This window comes from Lithobates pipiens, unplaced genomic scaffold (genome assembly GCF_037356315.1).
Source record: "Lithobates pipiens isolate NorthernLeopardFrog02 unplaced genomic scaffold, aLitPip1_a1.2 Scaffold_18, whole genome shotgun sequence".
Lineage (NCBI taxonomy): Eukaryota > Metazoa > Chordata > Amphibia > Anura > Ranidae > Lithobates > Lithobates pipiens.
Genome location: NW_027507758.1, coordinates 599859711 through 599882008, shown reverse-complemented (window position 1 = coordinate 599882008; position 22298 = coordinate 599859711). Strand labels below are relative to the sequence as shown.

General features: G+C 42.6%; 1 protein-coding gene across 3 annotated transcripts in view; it reads left to right on the top strand.

The window, feature by feature from the left end:
- Positions 1–22298, top strand: part of EFR3B (EFR3 homolog B) — a 385565-nt gene that overhangs the window by 333573 nt on the left and 29694 nt on the right. For all 3 annotated transcript variants that reach the window (XM_077489234.1, XM_077489235.1, XM_077489236.1), the window contains 4 exons: positions 8736–8867; positions 11092–11159; positions 19821–19948; positions 20638–20729. In XM_077489234.1, coding sequence (XP_077345360.1) covers positions 8736–8867; positions 11092–11159; positions 19821–19948; positions 20638–20729 — 420 coding nt within the window. The remainder of the gene's footprint in view (positions 1–8735; positions 8868–11091; positions 11160–19820; positions 19949–20637; positions 20730–22298) is intronic.

The following is a 22298-nucleotide window of genomic DNA, read 5'->3' as shown; positions in this document are numbered from 1 at the left end:
GGGTCGACATCAAGCTCTTCCAGACCAACAACCTACCCAGCCAGTCAAACTCCAGCCCGTTGCTGCCTTTTCCGACTAGCCCCATAAGTGGCACCAGTTCATCAGGCACCTTGGGATCCTCCTGGTTAACCTAGGCCTTGACCCCGGCCAGTATTGCGGTCACTCCTTTTGGATCGGAGCAGCCTCGGTCGCATCTCAGCACGGCGTACTAGACCATGTCATTAAGAAGTTGGACAGGTGGAAATCCACCTGCTTCACTCGATACATTCCGAACCCTCAGGTAAAATTTATCACAGGCCTTTACCAAGCTTGCTCAATAAATGTCACAGGACTAATAAAGAGGTACTACCCTATCCGAGTATTTTGCCCCCTTTTTTGGCATACCAGCCAGCAGACCAGGGCACACCTTAGGTCTATGTTATGTTGTAAGTCATGTGGCATGTTTATGTGGTTCATATCTGGCCCAGTTGAAGGGCTTTGACCATAAATAAGAAGGCCAGTATGGTGGCCTGAATTTATGGGAGGAGTCCGGGGGTATTTAAGCAGGCCACTGACCTGTGGTCCTTGTTGGTTCCGGTGCGCGATACCCTCCCTCCCATTCCCCTTTTTCAGGGCACTGCTCAGCACATTTCTCTCCACAATCATCCATTACTTATCTTGGATATGCCTCCTTTTTTGGCATACCTGCCAGAAGACCAGGGCACACCTTAGGTCTATGTTATGTTGTAAGTCTTGTGGCATGTTTATGTGGTTCATATCTGCCCCAGTTGAAGGGATTTGACTATATATATACACACAGTTGTGCTCATACGTTTACATACCCTGGCAGAATTTATGATTTCTTTGCCATTTTTGGGTTTCTGATGCCATTATTGAAGTAAAAAGATTAAATACCATTGATTGATAATAAACGGCTTCAGCCAAACACTAACCACAAGTGAAGGAAAAGTTTTTATGTTATCATTCATATTCTCTGAAAAATGGCCAAGAAATCCTACATTCTGCCAGGGTATGTAAACTTATGAGCACAATTGTATGTGTGTGTATATATATATATATATATATATATATATATATATATATATATATAAATATAAAGATATATATATACAGTGGTGTGAAAAAGTGTTTGCCCCCTTCCTCATTTCCTGTTCCTTTGCATGTTTGTCACACTTAAGTGTTTCGGAACATCAAACCAATTTAAACAATAGTCAAGGACAACACAAGTAAACACAAAATGCAATTTGTAAATGAAGGTGTTTATTATTAAAGGTGAAAAAAAATCCAAACCATCATGGCCCTGTGTGAAAAAGTGATTGCCCCCTAAACCTAATAACTGGTTGGGCCACCCTTAGCAGCAACAACTGCAACCAAGCGTTTGCGATAACGTGCAATGAGGCTTTTACAGCGTCCTGGAGGAATTTTGGCCCACTCATCTTTGCAGAATTGTCCTAATTCAGTTACATTAGAGGGTTTTCGAGCATGAACGGCCTTTTTAAGGTCATACCACAACATCTCAATAGGATTCAGGTCAGGACTTTGGCTAGGCCACTCCAAAGTCTTCATTTTGTTTTTCTTCAGCCATTCGGTGGTGGACTTGCTGGTGTGTTTAGGATCATTGTCCTGCTGCAGAACCCAAGTTCGTTTCAGCTTGAGTACACGAACAGATGGTCGGACATTCTCCTTCAGGATCTCTTGGTAGACAGCAGAATTCATAGTTCCTTTTATCACGGCAAGTCTTCCAGGTCCTGAAGCAGCAAAACAGCCCCAGACCATCACACTACCACCACCATATTTTACTGTTGGTATAATGTTCTTTTTATGAAATGCAGTGTTCCTTCTACGCCAGATATACTTGGACACACACCTTCCAAAGAGTTCCACTTTTGTCTCATCAGTCCACAGAATGTTGTCCCAAAAGTCTTGGGGATCATCAAGATGTGTTGTGGAGAAATTGAGACGAGCTTTGATGTTCTTTTTGCTCAGCAGTGGTTTTCTCCTTAGAACTCTGCCATGCAGGCCATTTTTGCCCAGTCTTTTCCTGATGGTGGAGGCATGAACGCTGACCTTAACTGAGGCAAGTGAGGCCTGCAGTTCCTTGGACATTGTTGTGGGGTCTTTTGTGACCTCTTGGATGAGTCGTCGCTGCGCTCTTGGGGTAATTTTGGGCGGCCGGCCACTCCTGGGTAGGTTCACCACTGTTCCATGTCTTCGCCATTTGTGGATAATGGCTCTCACTGTGGTTCGCTGGATTCCCAAAGCTTTGGAAATGGCTTTATAACCCTTTTCAGACTGATAGATCTCAATTACTTTCTTTCTCAATTGTTCCTGAATTTCTTTGGGTCTCGGCATGATGTGTAGCTTTTAAGGATCTTCTGGTGGACCTTACTGTGTCAAGCAGCTCCTATTTAAGTGATGCCTTGATTGTGAACAGGTGTGGCAATAATCAGGCCTGGGTGTGGCTAGAGAAATTGAACTCAGGTGTGGACAACCACAGTTATAGTATGTTTTAACAAGGGGGGCAATCACTTTTTCACACAGGGCCATGATGGTTTGGATTTTTTTTCACCTTTAATAATAAACACCTTCATTTACAAATTGCATTTTGTGTTTACTTGTGTTATCCTTGACTATTGTTTAAATTGGTTTGATGTTCCGAAACACTTAAGTGTGACAAACATGCAAAGGAACAGGAAATGAGGAAGGGGGCAAACACTTTTTCACACCACTGTGTATATATATATATATATATACATTCACATACTCTGTATATATATATATCTTCTATACAACCAGCAGGTGGAGATTGTATTTGTTTATTTTTTTTTATAATTTAATCTTTTATTATATAAAAATTTTTTACATACAAATATTGATACAATACATCTTATCGTTCATTATTTGTTACTCATACAACAGTTCTATCCCATTATCCCACCCTACCTCCCCATTTGATCTGTTGACCTCATATATTTCTGCCTAAGCTATTTCTATCATTGCTTGAGAATACGTTTCTGTCGTTTTGAACAGTCTCCATTTTTTCCAGGTTGCCCTGTAGTTCTCCTTCCGTCCTTTCTCCCCACTACTCAGATATTCCATGCTATCAATATAGTCTTCTTACTGCAACCACTCTTTAGTACTTGGTTTCTTTCTACATTTTTTGGGGATAAGGGCTTTTGCTGCATTAAGAAAAAAAGGTACTAAGCTTTTTTTGTATTGATTCTTTGTTTTAGTTGTCCCGTGGAACAAACAATTCCACGGACGTTGAGGAATCTTCTCTCCCATTATTATCTCTATGTAGTCTAGTATACCCCGCCAATATTCTTTTATCTATGGGCATTCCCACCATATATGAAATGTTGTTCCAAGTTGGTTGCACTCCCTCCAACACTGTGAAGATTTATTTGGATATATTTTGTGCATTTTTTCCGGTGTGTCAGATGTCACCGTATCATGCACTTGTAATTTACCTCTATAGATGTTATATCTGATGCATAATTATATATTGCGCTTATCATTTGCATTTCATCTAACTTTAAAGCCATGTCTTGTTCCCATTTTTCTATGGAGGGTAGGGTCCCCTGGTCTTCTAGTTCTGTTAATATTTCAGTTTGTATTTGTTTGTTGTAAACATACTGATGCTTACGGAGCTCAATAGCGCAAGTAAAACATGTCTGGGAAGTTGTAAAATATTTAGGGTTAGGTTCACCCAGGGAAGATAGAGTGTTAAGGTCAACTTAAAGGTTAGGTTGAATCTGACCTCCAGCGTTCCCTTCAGTCTTGGACAATTGTTCCTCATTTCCTGGGTGTAGGACATCCAGCATCATCTACACGCACTTTTTATTCATTAAATTTCAGGGTTTTTTTTCATAATGGAGGCCGTTTCTATTGCGATCTGCATTGCAAATACAGTCTGCCTAGGAATTCCCAATTCTCCAGACAATCCGCCTATTTATTTATTTTTTCTCAATAAAGTTTTTATTGAAATACAATGAAAGCATTACAGTAGCACAAAAAATCGTAGTTGTATATTACGTAATGATGTATATAACAATTCGCAAGAACACAATGGGGGTTATTTACGAAAGGCAAATCCACTTTGCACTGAAAGTGCACGTGAAAGTGCAGTCGCTCTAAATCTAAGGGGTAGATCGGAAATGAGGGGAAGCTCTGCTGATTTTATCATCCAATCATGTGCAAGCTAAAATGCTGTTTTTTTTATTTTCCTTGCATGTCCCCCTCGGATCTACAGCGACTTTACTTCCAAGTGCACTTTCAATTGAACTTTCAGTGCAAAGTGGATTTTCCTTTAGTAAATGACCCCCCGCTATGTTATAGCTCTAATAATCATAGATTGAGTTTGTACGTTTTACATTTATTGTATAAAAAAAACAGTAACCTAGCTGGGTTTCCCAGTCATGACCGAGGACTCATATTATATAAGTTTGTTCTCAAAAAATGTGTTTTAACTTGCAAAATGTTATGGCTATATTATAAGTTTTAGTTTAAGTAACCTTGCAGGGTTACAGGAATAGATGTGGAAATAGAGATAGTACATGTAAGATGAAAGGGAAGGTAAGTGAAAAGGGAAAGAGATGAAAGGAAAGAGTTTTTTCAATATCTGGGAATTAGCTGTAAGTAGAAATCTTGTCAAAGATCGCTTATATCTTTTCATTGGGCCTTTAGAAATGTGTATTAGGTAGCAAGCTGGTATTGAATAGGGATGAGCTCGGTGTTCGACTCGAACATGGGCCGTTCACCTGTTCGGCAAATTCAGAACTTTGTGGACCGTTCGCACCAAATTTGTATGGCACGAATGGCCCACAATACACTACGCCATCGCAGTGCATTGCTGGCTCATGATTGGCCAAGCATGCTCTGTGACCCCGCATGCTTGGCCAATCAAAGCGCCAGCAGCCAGGAGAGCCATAATTGGCCACAGGCAGGATGCCTGTGGCCAATTATAGCTCAGGGCGTTTAGTACACGCCCCACACGATATAAGGCCGCCAGCACGGCGGCCTTGTGTAGTGTGTTCCAGCGTGCAGGGAAAGAGCAAGATAGGCAGGGACAGTGTGTTCTTTTCTCCGTCATCTGCAGGAGTTAGTGGGTGTTGTGTGCCTCCAGCACAGTATACACCTGTATCTACCCTTTATTGCTGGTGTTCTCTAATACAGCCATCTGCAGGAGTTAGTGGGTGTTGTGTGCCTCCAGCACAGTATACACCTGTATCTACCCTTTATTGCTGGTGTTCTCTAATACAGGCATCTGCAGGAGTTAGTGAGTGTTGTGTGCCTCCAGCACAGTATACACCTGTAGCTACCCTTTATTGCTGGTGTTCTCTAATACAGGCATCTGCAGGAGTTAGTGGGTGTTGTGTGCCTCCAGCACAGTATACACCTGTAGCTACCCTTTATTGCTGGTGTTCTCTAATACAGGCATGCTTGTAATCCAAAGTACTTTGTATATCAAAGCAAATTTCCCCATACGAAATAATGAAAACTCAGATGATTCGTTCCACAACCATTTATTCTTAAATCCTTCAGTTTATAGTCCATATTAAATGACTATAGCGATGTGATAGGTTGTGTAACCATAAAATGTCCATCCACAAATGGAAGCCTCCACAAGGGGATTAGAAGCAAAATCCAGCAGGAGCTCCAGATTATAAAAGAAAAGAGAGGCGCCGGCGGTGCGGGGGATGGTCTATGTGGACAGCTTTACCCCGGATGCCTGCATACTTAGATGTGCCTCTTATAATCATCAACCATGTGACTTGCTGCTAAATTTTGTACCTTCATTAAATGTAACCATATTGCTACACTTAGAGGCGCCTCTCTTCTCTTTTATACTCAGTTGTGACATGATGCTACTTGTATATCAATTTTCATCAATCATCAATTTTTTTTATTTAAAAATTTTGCTTGTCTTGCAAAATGCTCTCAAACCAAGTTACTCTCAAACCAAGGTTTTACTGTAATTTTTAGTGTGGCTCCTACAGTTGAATGATTTTTAAGTTGTGTACGGAATGCTTCCCATGCGATCCAAGGTGTGTATTTTATCGGGATAGGCCCTGCAACATCCTCCAGACTCACCCAGTTCTTATAGTCTGCATGAGGTTGGTACGTGGGTTTTAGTCGCCCAAAGGAATCTCCTAGTCATGGAGTTCAATGCATGAAAAAATCTCGCTGTTAGCAGGACCGGTAGAGTCTGGAAGAAATACAGAATTCCAGGCATGATTGTCATTTTTATTATGGCTTCTCTACCAGACCAGGAAAAAATATTTTAAGGACCATTTCTTCAAAAGCTTATTAACCACTTCAGCCCCGGAAGATTTGGCTGCTCAATGACCGGACTATTTTTTTGCAATACGGCACTGCGTCACTTTAACTGAGAATTGCGCGTTCGTGGAACGCTGTACCGAAATAAAATTGACGTCCTTTTTTTTCTCACACATAGATTTTTTGGTGGTATTTGATCATCTCTGCTTTTTTTATTTTTTGCACTATAAACAAAAGAAAAGCGTAAATCTTGAAAAAAACAATATCTTTTACTTCTTGCTATAATAAATATCCCACATTATTTATCAAAAAAAAAAACAGTCAGTTTAGGCCGATATGTATATTTCTACATATTTTTGGTAAAAAAAAACTGCTATAGTTATAGCGTTTACAAAATAGGGTATATATATATGGTATTTCTATTATTTTTTTTTTTTTACTAGTAATGGCGGCGATCTGCAATTTTTATCAGGACTGCGATATTGCGACAAACAGATCGGACATTTTTGACACATTTTTGGGACCACTGACAATTATACAGCGATCAGTGCGATAAAAATGCATTGATTACTGTCAGGGTAGGGATTAACACTAGCGGACATTTAAGAGGTTAACTGTGTTCCCTCAGTGTGTTCTAACTGTAGGGGGGAGGGGATTGTCTAGGAGGAGAGAGAGATCGGTGTTCATACATGGTATGAACACACAATGTGTCTCTACTCCCCTGAGATCCTGGTTCTCGCTGTGTTACGAGCGATCGCAGGAGCCCGGCGGTCATCACGCCTGCCGGGCACTCGCATCAGCTCCTGGCACACGCTGCATGCATGCATGTGCCCCTCCGGTGGTGCTCGTGCGGCCCTAGTGGCCAAGTGGTCGAAGCGACGTAACGTAACGTCGTTTCTCCCAGCCATGCCATTCTGCCGCAGTAAAACTACGGCGGCTGGTTGGCAAGAGATTAATGTTTTGTAGAAGTGGCTTAAAATTCGTTGTGTATATTGATTCCATTTTCGGGGTGACCCAGATACCAAGATATTAAATGGCCTTGTCTTCCCATTTAAAGGGGCAATTATCCTATGTAGTAGATAGGTTATTCCCTGATAGTGTTAAGTTCAATGCTTCTGATTTTTTTATAGTTTACTTTGAAGTTAGAGATATAGTTGTAATGTGCGAAAAGTTTGCGTAGGTCAGGCAGTGAGATATGTGGTTGAGTGATAAAAAACAGGAGATCATCGGCATATGCCGCAAATTTATATAATTTGGTTCCTACTTGAAAGCCCTGTATTGGCGGAGAATAATTTACTGATCTAATTAATGGTTCATGGGTAAGTATGAAAAGTAACAGTGACAGAGGACACTCTTGTCGTGTTCCGTTTTTAATTAAGACAGTTTCCATTGACCTTAAGACCCCCTTCACACTGGGGCGTTTTTCAGGCGCCTTAGTGTTAAAAAAAAGCGCCTGTAAAGCGCTTGAAAGAAGCCTCATCTGCAATCCCAATGTGAAAGCCCGAGTGCTTTCACACTGAGATCCCTTTCACACTGGGGCGTTTTTCAGGCGCTTTAGCTTAAAAAAAAAAAGCACCTGTAAAGCGCCTGAAAGAAGCCGCAACTGCAATCCCAATGTGAAAGCCCGAGTGCTTTTGGAGCAGTGAATACACCACTCCTAAAGCGCCCCTTCGCATTGAAATCAATGGGAAGCGCCTGCAAAACGCCTAAAAAGCGCCTGCAAAGCGCTTTTGGCAGCGGCGCTTTGTGGGCACTTTTAACTCTTTATTTCGCCACTAGCGGGGGTTAAAAATGCCCCATTAGCATTCGAAAAACGCTGGTAAAGCAGCGCTAGTTTAAGCGGGGCTTTTACGAGCGTTTTTCGGGCGCTGGCAGTGTGAAATGGCTCTTAAAGCACTTGTGCTTTCACATTGGGATTGCAGATAAGACTTCTTTCAAGCGATTTAGAGGCGCTTTTTTTAAAGCTAAAGCGCCTGAAAAACGCCCCAGTGTGAAAGGGGTCTAATTCTCGCCTGATATCCACCTTTTAAGGTATTTTAATATTTGCTTAACTCCTCCCAAGAGCCAGCCCACTCCTTGGATCGGAGTTGAGGGGTCTTGAGAGGAGGACTGAGGCACGGTGCTCTTATGTGTATTACTAAATAGAACTCGCACTAAATGGACCTGGAAGGTCATATTCAGGTACCTACACTGCTTGTATTTAAAAAGTACATTTAATTGCTATTATTATTATTATTATTATTATTATTATTATTATTATTATGAATGATTACAGGGCTGCATTTATTTTTGTCTTTAGTACCTGCTGAATGGAGTTCAGTTTTAAAATTGTCCTTTTTTTTTTTACTGAATTTTCTTTTCTTCTTGTATTAAAAAATCAGAACACAATTATTTTAGCTTGGGAATAAACAATGGCTGTATTTGTGATGTAAACAAGCTTGATTTTTGTATTATAGGACTTGGCCCTGACTAATGAGGACAACCTTCCAGCATACAATCGATGTGCCCTGCACGCCCTCTGCGCTGCTTATTTGAACCTGATCAGCCAGCTCACCACAGTGCCCGCCTTCTGCCAATATATTCACGAGGTCAGATATCAGATCACTTCTTTTCCTTCCTGCAGTGGTAGTCCTTTTTTTTTTCTTACAAAGTGTCACCTCTGTCTCTTTTCCTGTTAATCTCCAGCTCCTCCTGTTACATTCTCTAGAACAGCGGTCACCAACCAGTGGTTTTGGTGGTCCCCAGGGGTTCTGCCGCAAATCAACATTGTGGCGGATGTACACCGCCCAATGTTGTTTCCAGTCTTGTTCGTAATACACGCTGACAGTCAATACAGTCAGCGCACATTGATACCAATGCCTTCTCTGCAGTTCCACCTCCTGTGAACTCAGAGGGATGTGTCGGGAGTGGTGCAGAGAGCATGGTAGCACTAATCAGACTGTGGGAGGGAGCAGAGAGCTTGAGCACATGGCTGGATAAGGAGATGAGATCAAATAATGAGTCTGTGTAAAGCAGCAGTGATATCCAGGGGGGAGGGTGGTAGAAAGCCGGAGCATAGTGTGTATAAGGCAGCAGTGTAATCATTGTGAAAGCCAAGGCATTGTGTGTATAAGTCATATAAAAATTCATGTTAGTGGTCCTCTGGATTCAAAATTGACAATTTAGTGGTTTGTGAGGTCTGAAATGTTGGCAACTGCTGCTCTATAATATGTATAAAAAATGCAGTTAGGGCCTTTCATATTGGGCACAGCAGGTGTACAGACTCAGGAACTCATCACAGGGATGGTGGGAATCCCTCATGATGGGCACAGCAGGTGTACAGACTCGGGAACTCATCACAGGGATGGTGGGAATCCCTCATGATGGGCACAGCAGGTGTACAGACTCGGGAACTCAGCACAGGCATGATGGGAATCCCTAATGATGGGTACACCAGGTGTACAGACTCGGGAACTCAGCACAGGGATGATGGGAATCCCTAATGATGGGCACAGCAGGTGTACAGACCCAGGAACTCAGCACAGGGATGGTGGGAACTTCTCATAATGGGCACAGCAGGTGTTCAGACCCAAAACTTAGAGCAAAGATGGTTCCTAGTCTGCACATCTGCTGTGCCCATGATGAGGGGTTCCCACCATTCCTGTACTGAGTTTCCCAGGAACTCTATTTGGAGCCACTCCATCCCACATGTGAATCAAGACAGGAAGACTGCAGGATGAAGATTTAATGCATGTGATGGACAGCGCTCCCTATGCACCCATTGGCTGAGTAGACAGTGCAGCCTATGAGCTTTAGGCTGCATCGCCTCCTTTTGCCTCCTCAACCAATGGGTATTTGAGGTTCCCTCATTAGTCCCTCCCTCATGACATCACCCTGGATCTCCTGGGTCCCGGCTTGCTAGTTCACTATGTGGGCAGACCCGGGAAGACAAGTAGTAAAATACAGGACGATCTGCTATTAAAGGGGGATAGTGACAACCCTCACATATGTGTACCCTGCTGGGCTCCTTTGCTGACACTATGGGACCTGGGCCCAGGAACATTAGAGCCACCTATACCCCTGCAACTACCATTGTCTTTATTTTTAAAACCCTATTGGACTTTCAATTAAAATTGGCTAAACATATTCCAGGTGCATTTTTTTTTAAAAAGCAGCCACAGCCTGAGTAGAAAAGCCTGTCCTCTGTCAGCATGCTGCAGACACAAACCCTTGTTCTCTGCATGTGAGCTGTGGTCTCTCTGCAGAGGTACAACATGCCCCATCCTGAGTCACAGCTAAGACTCTCAAAAATGCAAAGCTCACCCTCCTTCCTGATTGGAGGGCTCTAGCTTTGACTCTGCAAAGGGACTTCAGAAGTGAGACCACTGCTTCCACACAGAGAGCAAGGATCCTCGACCTACAGCATGCTGGCAGGGGACAGACTTTTCTACTCAGACTGTGGCCCTCGCCTGCAGCATGCTGGCAGGGGGACAGACCTTTCTACTCAGACTGTGGCTGCTTTGTAAAGAAAAACAAACATTAAGACTTTGCACTGCTTTTGTTTTGAGGCATTTGAATGGATGTGTTTAGCTGATTTAAATGGAAGGTTCAACTGGGCTGCAAAAGTGAAAGTTCCAGTATCTAGTGAGTCCCTGTCCTGAAACAAGCATGCAGGAATGGAGTTCAGATCAAATTGCTCTAGATGCCTGCTTGATGGTAGTGAAGTCAGGATAGGAGTAACAGCCATGGATCCTGTCTCTTTAAAACTAGTTGCACATGTGTGTTTTTTTTATTTACAATATGTTTGGGAATTAATGTTTTCGCCTGCACTAGGTGATAGAGATGAGGAAGAAAGATGCTCCGTATTTACTGCCTGAAGACGTCTTTGAGGAAAAGCCAAGGTGAGGAGCTCTACATAATCCTCATTGTTCTTTGTATTTGCATAGCCACTTTTAAGCTGAGGTACAATGTACGCATTAAATACCTTCTGTAGGCTCCTCCCCTTCTCCCCGATCAACATGCATTATTTCGTTTGGAAGAAATACCTCTTTTAAAACCTAGTGATGTTATCATGGGGTCTAGCCGCTGGTATTTGCTTTATAGTAACGTTAAGTTTAGTGACAGGGACGGCTGGCAAGCTCCTGTAAACATCACAGCTCCCTTTCACAAGCATTATATGAAAAAACACATCCTTGACATCCCTTTAGACATGCATGTTCCTTCCTGCTGGTCACTGGGTGCTGCAAGACTGTAGCTGTGCGATCAGTTGCTTGATTACACTCTACTAAGGACCCATACACACTACCCAACTTTTGTTGTCAAATTTCCTTTAGATTTACCAAAACCATGTAGTGTAAGGGCCTGCCTGATTGCATACAAATTGAAACTCTAAAGCAGGGATCCTCAAACTACGGCCCTCCAGCTGTTGTGAAACTACACATCCCATGAGGCATTGTAAAACTCTGACATTCACAGACATAACCAAGCACGATGGGAATTGTAGTTCCTAAACCACTGGAGGGCCGTAGTTTGAAGACCCATGCTCTAAAGCCTCATACACACGGTACACCTGCCTGATTGCATATAAATTTAAAATCTAAAGCCTCATACACACGGTACAATTGTTGGCCAACCGAGGGTCTGATTCTTGTCTTAAGAGCGTGTGCCAGGATCTTGTCTTGCATTCTAACGGTACACGATTGTCGTGCCACAAACACGAACGTAGTGACGTGCTACAGTGAATTTCGGCTCTTGAGCGCCACCCTTTGGGCCCCCTTTTGCTAATTTCGTGTTTGGTGAGCATTGATTCTGAGCATGCGTGTTTGTACTTTCGACTTTTGTGTGACGTATTTGTGTACTGACCATACGAAAATCTGACGTCAATTTACTAGCCTGTCATCCAACATTTGTGGCAATGGACAGCAATGGTCTAAAGGAGCGTACTAACGGTAAGATTTAAGGATAACAGTCTGTCAAGAGACAATCCACTGCCAACAATCGTATCGCATGTACAAGGCTTTAAAGTTTGACCTCATATGGTTTTGGGAATTGTGAAGGAAAAAATCTACAGAAAATTTGTATAGTGTGTATCCAGCTTAAGGCATGTTTATTTAACCACTTGACCTCCAGAAGGTTTAACCCCCGCCCAACCAGGCCATTTTTTTGGGATACGTTACTTTAACTGACAGTTGCATCATGCAACATTGTACCCAAATAAAATGTATGTCCTTTTTTTTCGCCAAAAATAATAATTTATTTTGGTGGTATTTGATCACCTCTGCGTTTTTTAGTTTTTGCACTATAAACAAAAAAAGAGAAAAAATGTTGAAAAAGATATAGATATATATATATATATATATATATATATATATTGTTACTTTCTTCTATAAAACATATCCAATAAAACAAATGTAAAAAAAAAAAAAAATTCTTCATAAATTTAGGCCAATATGTATTCTACTACATATTTGTGGTACAAAAAAAATCCCAATAAGCGTATATTGATTGGTTTGTACAAAATATATAGTGTCTACAAACTATGGGATATTTCTATTTATTTATTTATTTTTACTAGTAATGGCGGCGATGAACAACTTATAGTGGGACAGATGTTCGGACACTTATACTTCACACTTTTTGGGGACCAGTGACACTCATACAGTGATCTGTGGTAAAAAAAATATGCACTGTCACTGTACGAGTGATACTGGCTGGGAAGGGGTTACCATCAGAGGCGGTCAAAGGGTTAACTGTGTGCCTGACCAGCGTTTACATGTATATGTACTGTGGTGGAGGTGCTTTTAGTAGGGAAAAACATGGATCCATGTCCCTGCTTTGCAGAGACACAGAATCCATGCCTTCCCTTCTGTCAGACAGATGTGTTTTCAGGGATTGCCTGAAGGCAACTAAAGTAGGCGATAGTCAGACAGGTCGAGGTAGAGAGTTCCAGAGGGTGGGAGAGGCTCTGAAGATTTCCTGGAGATGAGCATTAGAGGAGGAGACGAGGGAGCTTGAGAGTAGGAGGTCTTGAGAGGAGTGTAGCAGACGATTTGGGTGATATTTGTAGACACAATTGGTGATGTATTTTGGGGCAGAGTTGTGAGTTGCTTTGTATGTTGTGATTAGTATTTTGAATTTAATTTGCTGGGTGATCGGGAGCCAATATAGGGATTGGCAGAGAGGGGTGGCAGACACTGAGTGGTTGGTAAGGTGGATAAAACTGGCAGCAGCATTCATGATAGACTGAAGAGGGGATAGTCTATGGAGAGGCAGGCCAATGAGAAGGGAGTTGTAATAGTCAAGGCGAGAGATAACAAGGGAGTGAATGAGGAGCTTGGTGGTTTCATTTCTTAAAAAGGGGCGAATTTTAGAGATGTTACGAGGTGAAGTCTGCAAGCTTTCGACAGCGTTTGAATTTTGAGCTGAAATGACAGGTCAGTCCAGGATTACACCTAGTACCCTGGCATGAGGGAAAGGATTGATGGTTGCATTATTGATTTTGATGGAAAGGCGGGGAGCACGGGCGGGGGGAAATATTACCAGTTCGGTTTTAATGAGAATTTGTTTAAGGAAGTGGTGCGACATCCATGCTGCTATGTCAGTTATTAAGTTAGGAGACTGAAGGAGTGAGGTGAGGAGTAGACAGCTAGATTTCTGTCATCGACGTATAGATGGTATTGGAAGCCATGGGTGGTTATCAAGTGGCCAAAGTAGGAGGTGTAGATAGAGAAGAGAAGGGGTCCAAGAACAGAGCCTTGGAGGACCCCCACAGAAAGGGGCAATGGAGAGGATGAGACAGAGTTGTAGTTAACACTGAAGGTGCGCTGTGATAGGTAGGAGGAGAACCAGGATAGAGCAGAATCCTGGAGGCCAAGGGAATGGAGTTTATTGAGAAGGAGCGAGTGGTCAACAGTATCAAAGACCGCAGAGAGGTCAAGTAGTAGGAGTATGGAGTAGTGGCCATTGGTTTTAACAGTTTGTAAATCATTAGTGAGTTTTAGTAATGCTGCAAGTGAAAGCCCGACTATAAGGGGTCAAGAAGGTTCTTTTCACTGAGGTAGGAGCTAAGACGGTTGTAGACTAAGCATTCTAAGTTTAGAGGTGAATGGGAGCAATGAGATGGGTCTTAAGTTGTTCAGGTTGGTGGGGTCCAGTGAGGTCTTTTTAAGTATGGGAGTGATCTGCACATGTTTTAGAGGGGAGGGGAAGGTGCCACTAGAGAAGGAGAGATTGAAGATGTGAGTGAGGGAGCATAGGATAGAATAAGAGGGTGACCGTAGAAGTTGTGAGGGAGCAGGATGTAGGGGACAATTGGTTAGGTGGGCATCTGAGAAAAGATTTGTACCCTCCTCAGTAGTAGCCAGTTCAAAAGAGGAGAGTATTGACTGCTGTTAGGCCAGGTATGTTAAGTGGGGAAGATGTACGCACAGTGGGAGGTGTCTTTACATATTGCATCAATCTGGTCTATGAAGTGATTGGCAATCTTTTGGGCAGTGAGTGAGTTAGTGGGTAGAGGGGGTGAGGGACAGAGCAGAAAGTTAAAGGTTGAGAAGAGCCAACTGGGACTGGATGACAAGGTATTAATGAGAGAGACAAAGTAGACTACGGGTACTCTTTAAGAAATTAATTGGTTGACACAGATGCCATTGACGCTTGGATTGTGCCTGCCCCCCCCATTCAGAAACTGGCTACCATTCTGTCACCTTAAAAAATTGCTGATTTACTCGCCATGACAGCTCCTAGCCATTGGTAATTGTCTTTGTATAATTTTAGTACTATAGTAGCTTTTTATATAGAAAATTGACACTATAGAGTGACATCACATCATATCAGAAACAAATAGCCTGTGTACTAGTGGAGGACAAGCATGTCAATAGCAGACAATTGTATCTTCAGGAAGTGGTAAACAATGACGCATCATCCAGCCACTTATCAGACTTTAGCGCAGCAATGCTCCCTTGTATCTAAATGCACTTAGGCTTCTGCCCACTCATGCTCTTTGTCTGCTCTTGCAGCACTTAGATTTTAAACACTTGAGAAACTGACCCCATCAATCTAATGGGTCACACTCTGTATTTATTGCTTTGCGTCTCTGCGGTCCAAGATAAAGCAATAATCTCTGCACAACGTCAATACTCTGCACATTGCACAATACCATCCAGCTTTTATGGGAAGATGTTGTCCACCATTTTGTAGAGGTAATTGACTTGAAGAAGATTAAGTTGTCAGACCAAAGTGAACCTATCTTGAGCGAGGTTTGGGGGCTGCCATTGCTGACCTCTTTATGAAAATGCTAGGTCCCTGGCTGTGTGGGACTTCAGTGTCACAGACCCAGTACAAGCATACTGCAAAAGCAGCAGGAAATTCCTTTTCTTTATAATTATTCAGGGTGAGCTACTGAGAGAGGATTGAAGCCAAAGCATCAGCGCGACAGATACAAATACGCAAAAAGTGCAGAGCAACTATTTGTGACACTTAATCATACCTATCCTTATTATAGTGCAAACAACAACAAAATCGCTTATTCTCAAAAGTATTTATCTTTAAACATTCAGATGTGTGAATAAAACATATCTTATATGCTAAAACATATATATATATATACGTGTGTGTGTGTGTGTGTGTGTGTGTGTGTGTGTGTGTGTGTGTGTGTGTGTGTGTGTGTGTGTGTGTGTGTGTGTGTGTGTGTGTGTGTGTGTGTGTGTGTGTGTATATTATCAAAAGTGTTGGGACAACTGCCTTTACACGCAAATTAACTTTAATGGCATCCCAGTCTTCGTCTGTAGGGTTCAATATTGAGTTACATAGTAGGTGAGGTTGAAAAAAGACACAAGTCCATCAAGTCCAACCTATGTGTGTGATTAGATGTCAATATTACATTGTATATCCCTGTATGTTGCGGTCGTTCAGGTGGTTATCTAATAGTTTCTTGAAACTATCGATGGCCCTTCTAATTTTAATGAGTGGCCATGAGTCTTGTTAAACTCCCTTCTGCGAAAAAGTTTTATCCCTATTGTGGGGTCACCAGTACGGTATTTGTATATTGAAATCATATCCCCCTCTCAAGCGTCTCTTCTCCAGAGAGAATAAGTTCAGTGCTCGCAACCTTTCCTCATATCTAATATCCTCCAGACCCTTTATTAGCTTTGTTGCCCTTCTTTGCACTCGCTCCATTTCCAGTACATCTTTCCTGAGGACTGGGGCCCAGAACTGGACAGCATACTCCAGGTGCGGCAGGACCAGAGTCTTGTAGAGCGGAAGAATTATTGTTTTATCTCTGGAGTTGATCCCCTTTTTAATGCCAATATTCTATTTGCTTTGTTAGCAGCAGCTTGGCATTGCATTTGATTGCTGAGCCTATCACTTACTAGGACCCCCAGGTCATTTTCCATCCTAGATTCCCCCAGAGGTTCTCCCCCCCAGTGTATAGATTGCATTCATATTTTTGCCACCCAAATGCATTATTTTACATTTTTCTACATTGAACCTCATTTGCCATGTAGTTTCCCACCCCATTAATTTGTTCAGATCTTTTTGCAAGGTTTCCACATCCTGCGAAGAAGCTATTCATAATTTCATAGTTAGTAAGGTTGAATAAAGACACCAGTCCATCCAGTTCAACCTGAGGGAGTGTCTACAATTGTCCCTATCCCTGTACATTGCACACTCACATTGGTCCCTATCCTCAAGGATCCAACAATACAAGGTCCCCATTCATATACTAGGGCCAATTTGGGACAGAAGCCAATTAACCTACCTGCATGTCTTTGGAGTGTGGGAGGAAACTGGAGTGCCCGGAGGAAACCCACACAGGCACAGGGAGAACATGCAAACTCCAGGCAGGTAGTGTCGTGGTTGGGATTCGAACCAGCAACCCTTTTTACTGCTAGGTGAGAGTGCTAACCACTACACCACTGTGCCTGAGCTATTGCCCTGCTTAGCTTAGTATCGTCAGCAAATACAGAGATTGAACTGTTTACCCCATCCTCCAGGTCGTTTACAAATAAATTAAACAAGATTGGTCCCAGCACAGAACCCTGGGGGACCCCACTACCCACCTTCTGACCATTCCGACTACTCCCCATTTATCACCACCCTCTGAACTCGCCCGTGTAGCCAGTTTTCAATCCATGTACTCACCCTATGGTCCATGCCAACAGACCTTATTTTGTACAGTAAACGTTTATGGGGAACCGTGTCAAATGCTTTTGCAAAATCCAGAAACACCACGTCTACGGGCCTTCCTTTATCTAGATGGCAACTCACCTCCTCATAGAAGGTTTATAGATTGGTTTGGCAAGAACGATTCTTCATGAATCCATGTTGATTACTGCTAATGATACCGTTCTCATGTCTAAAATCTTGTATATAGTCCCTTATCCCCTCCAAGAGTTTACGTACTAGTGATGTTAGCCTAACTGGTCTGTAATTCCCAGGGATGTATTTTGGGCCCTTTTTAAATATTGGTGCTACATTGGCTTTTCTCCAATAAGCTGCTACCATTCCAGTCAGTAGACTGTCAGTAAAAATTAGGAACTTTGGTCTGGCAATTACTTGACTGAGTTCCCTAAGTACCCTTGGGTGCAAGCCATCTGGTCCCTGTGATTTATTAATGTTAAGTTTCCCAAGTCTAATTTTAATTCTGTTCTCTGTTAACCATGGAGGTGCTTCCTGTGATGTGTCATGAGGATAAACACTGCAGTTTTGGTTACAGAAGCCCCCCGATTCCCTCATGAAGACTGAGGAGAAGAATAAATTCAATACCTTTGCCATCTCCCCATCCTTTGTAACCAGATGTCCTTCCTCATTCTTTATGGGAGCAATATGGTCTGTCCTCACTTTTTTACTGTTTACATACTTAAAGAATTTATTAAGATTTATTTTGCTCTCCTCCGCTATGTGTCTCTGAAATTCCCACAAAATCCAAACCCTCCTCGTACAACAGTATCTCTAGTTCACCCATCTTGTCCACCAGGCTCCTCGCATTGGTGAACATGCCACGTAGTTTAGACTGGTCGCATATTATCCTCTTTTTGGGTGTTCCGAGATTGCAACTAGGACTTGCTACTATACTTACCTTGGGTTTATGTGCTTTGGTCAACCTACCACTAATGCCCCTAATACTACCCTCTGGAATATGTTCTAACTACTTTTTGGCCATCTTCATTCCCGCCCTCCTCATTTAGTTGGCCCACCCTTTGCAGCTATAACAGCTTCAACTCTTCTGGGAATGCTGTCCACAAGGTTTAAGAGTGTATCTATGGGAATGTTTGAGCATTCTTCCAGAAGCGCATTTGTGAGGTCAGGCACTGATGTTGGACAAGAAGGTCTGGCTCGCAGTCTCCGCTCTAATTCATCCCAAAGGTGTTCTATTGGGTGGAACGGCAGGAAGAGCGGCTGGATACAACTCTGCAGCTGCACAAACTGAAACCAGAAGGTCCAGTGTGTCGAAGCAATTGAATTATAGCAATCGCTATTTTCCCGGCGCACAATAAAAATGTCAATTGTAAATAAAGAGATACATCCACTAGGTGGCATGTACTCAGTTGAACTTAACCCATAGTAATCGGTTTTATAAATGAATAAGTCCACACTTACAGCAGGGTCCCTCTTATGTCAGATTCTCAATCAGAGTCCCTCTTTACATCAGGGTCCCCATCATAGTTCATCCTTAAATCAGGGTCCCTCTTACATTAGAATCCCCATCAGACTCGCCCTTTAGTTAATTATTAATTAATTAATTAATTAATTATTATTATTATACAGGTTTTATATAGCCCCGACAGTTTATGCAGCGCTTTACAACATGAGGGTAGACAGTACAATTACAATACAATTTAAAACAGTACAAATCAGAGAGCCCTGCTCGTTATAGCTTACAATCTAAGAGGGAGGGTCAAGGGATACAAGAGGTAATAACTATGTGGGGATGAGCTGATGGAGAAAATAAATGTACAGTTGTTTGGTGGTGGCCAGATAGGCATCTCTAAAGAGATGAGTTTTCATGGATTGTCTCAAAGTGGACAAAGTAAGAGATAGACGGACGGATTGGGGTAGAGAGTTCCAGAGGATGGGAGAGGCTCTGGAGAAGTCCTGGAGGTGGGTGTGGGATGAGGTGACAAGGGAGCTAGTTTTGTCCTCTTGTGAATGCTGAGGCAAGCACATCATTGGTTGCTAGGACATCAGCGGGAGAAGCAGAGATCTAATGCAGCCTCTGCTCACCTGGATCCTCAATTGACACACATTGTGGATACCTTACTGACCCTAGCTGAGGGCAGGATTAAATCTTTCACCATGCCCACCAATCACTGGGGCACACTTTGTTTGGTTCACTCTCCTTAACCTACAGGAACCATCCCTACCATGAAAGAGCCTGCTGGTTGTTGTTGCCTCTGTGGTCAAAAGTTCCCAGTCCTCCCCTGTACTACTTCTCACTCTGCAATCTAATGAATGGCATTTCAGACATGGAGGTCACTCTTCACTGGAGGCTCTTAGCATTTAATCTGATTGTCCATGCTATGTGTAGAAATGCATAGTGACAATGAGGTCCTTTTGTCCCACAGGTGGTCGAAGAACGTTGATCACATTGACATGGAGCTTCTGTTCCTGCAGAGTAAAGTCAGTGAGATCCTGGGAGGAAGCGGTTATAACTCCGACAGGCTAAGCACACCTTATGTTCCCCAACTAACAGGTAAGAACACCTTAACTTAAGGTATGGAGAGCCCAATTATTAGAGCAACTGGTCACCTCAAACTTATTTTGTTTATTGTTTATGCAAAATTTGTCACTTTATAAATAACACAAGGTAAACCCGTGCCATTTTGCGTACAAAAGCAGAACAGTAGCAGTTTGCTTTCAGATTATCTCTTTCCAAATGAAAGACTTTGTACTGCTGTATGGAGCAGGAATGGAGGAGGAAGTCGCTAATCATTTAGCTGTTTGTGTAATCTGACCTTCAGCTCTGTAAACAATGTTAGTATGCTGCCAAAAAGGAAAGGAAAATTCCGGTAAGTTTTTCATACAATTTTCAGTTTTCCTGGCACCAATTCATGGCCGCATACTACCACAAGTATCCTGCCATGGATTGGCACCAGGAAAGGAAAATTATGGTAAGTATTTGATACAATTTTCCCTTTTTCTTTTCTTTTTTTAGCAAAGCAATTAATCTTAGCCTAGTAAATACAAGAAATGGAGCCTAGAGTTCCGTCTGCTGTAGGGCCATATTAAATGCCTGCAGACGGGTGGACTGACTGTTTAATGAGATGAGGTTTCCAAGGCATTCCATGTATGTACCTTAAAGCCCTTGGTTGTATTATCTTGGCTGCCATTGAAGAGCGGAGCACCAAGGACAGCAATAACCAGTTATTCATTGACTTGCAGACGAAGACCGATTGTCGAAGAGAAAGAGTATCGGAGAGACAATATCCCTGCAGGTGGAAGTGGAGTCGCGGAACAGCCCGGAGAAGGAGGAGGTAACGTTGATCTGATTCATTAACCTATTATATTATATAGCCTTTCTTAAAGCATTGAATGAAGCTGGCTTAGTGCTGCTGAAAGTTTATGAATAGGCGGTTGGAGAGAACTGCAGGCCATTCACTGGACTCGTGGGGGAAAAGGTGAGGGGGAGTCAGATTATATATGATGAACATCATACATTCATTAACCACATCCTGCCCGGCCTACAGCAAAATGACAGCCGGGCGATGGTTCTCCTGTTCTGACTGGACAACATATGACGTCTGTAACGAGCCCCTGCTTGCTCGGTTCCACTCTCCTGACACTCCTCTGCTGCTATTGGATCAGATTGCAGATCTCAGCGTCTGATAGTTTGGTCATCTGATGCTCCGGGATTCGAACTACAGCTATGTGCTGTTCAAATTCAGTTGTTATAGCTCAGAACAAACACCAGGCAGGCTGTATGTAAGTTCAAACAGGAATCTCACGTTCATTGGATGCACACAATACACTTTTATACATAGCAGTTTGAACACCCCGCTCAAACAACCACTTTCCTATTGGTCAATTGTAAAGTACACTCTAGTCTTCACTTAGGTCATCTTGGCCATGCAAATGAGGACTTGAAACAGGGTCAGCAGGGATTGGTCCAATAGCTTGAATAGGAGGACTGATATGTGCAATGACACAGATGTCCCAGGAGATAATTAAAGTACATAAACAAACGGTCAAACACAGAACAATGCCTTCCTTCCAGACCACGGAGCCCTCTGGAGGGGGTTAGCTTTAAGACAGGGCGGAGGACCCACCACTGTGTAATAGAATCAAGCAGAAAAACTTCAGTATTCCAAGGATCATGCACATCATATGACGTCCTTCAGAACAAGCTGCTCGTGTGCACACACCACTTCTCCGATCACAGTGAAAAGACTATGACGTAGATACTTTACCTTGTGATCAGCTGTGTCTAATCACAGCTGATCATAGCGTAACTGACAGTGCATGAGCAGAGGAGAGGAACTTTCATGACAGGGGGGATCTGCACTAATAGTCAGTGCAGTGATTATCAGTGCACCTTCATCAGCGTTGCCCACCAGTGATGCCAATCAGTGCCCATCAGTGATGCTTGTCAGTGCCTCCTCGTCAGTGACACCCATCATTGCCCATGAGTGCCGCCTATCAGTGCTCATAAAGGCTGACCATTAGTGTTGCATATCAGTGCCCATCAGTGCTGCATATTAGAGCCTCCTCATCAGTGCCTGTCGGTGCAGCCTCATCAGTACACATCAGTGAAGGAAAAAACGTATTAACCGAAACAAAGAATCTTTTTCCCAAAAAATGTTTAGCAAAAAATAAAATAAAAACAGTGGTGATTAAATACCACTAAGCTCTGTCTCAAAAAAATGGTAAAAATGTTGTTTGGGTACAGCGTTGCATGACCGCGCAATTGTCATTCAGAGTGTGACAGCGCTGAAAATTGGCCTGGGAAGGAAGGGGGTGAAAGTGTCCTGGATTGAAGTGGTTAAAGCAATATTAAACCCAAATCTAAAAATGTATTATATTGCTGCTTACCAATCATTAAATTT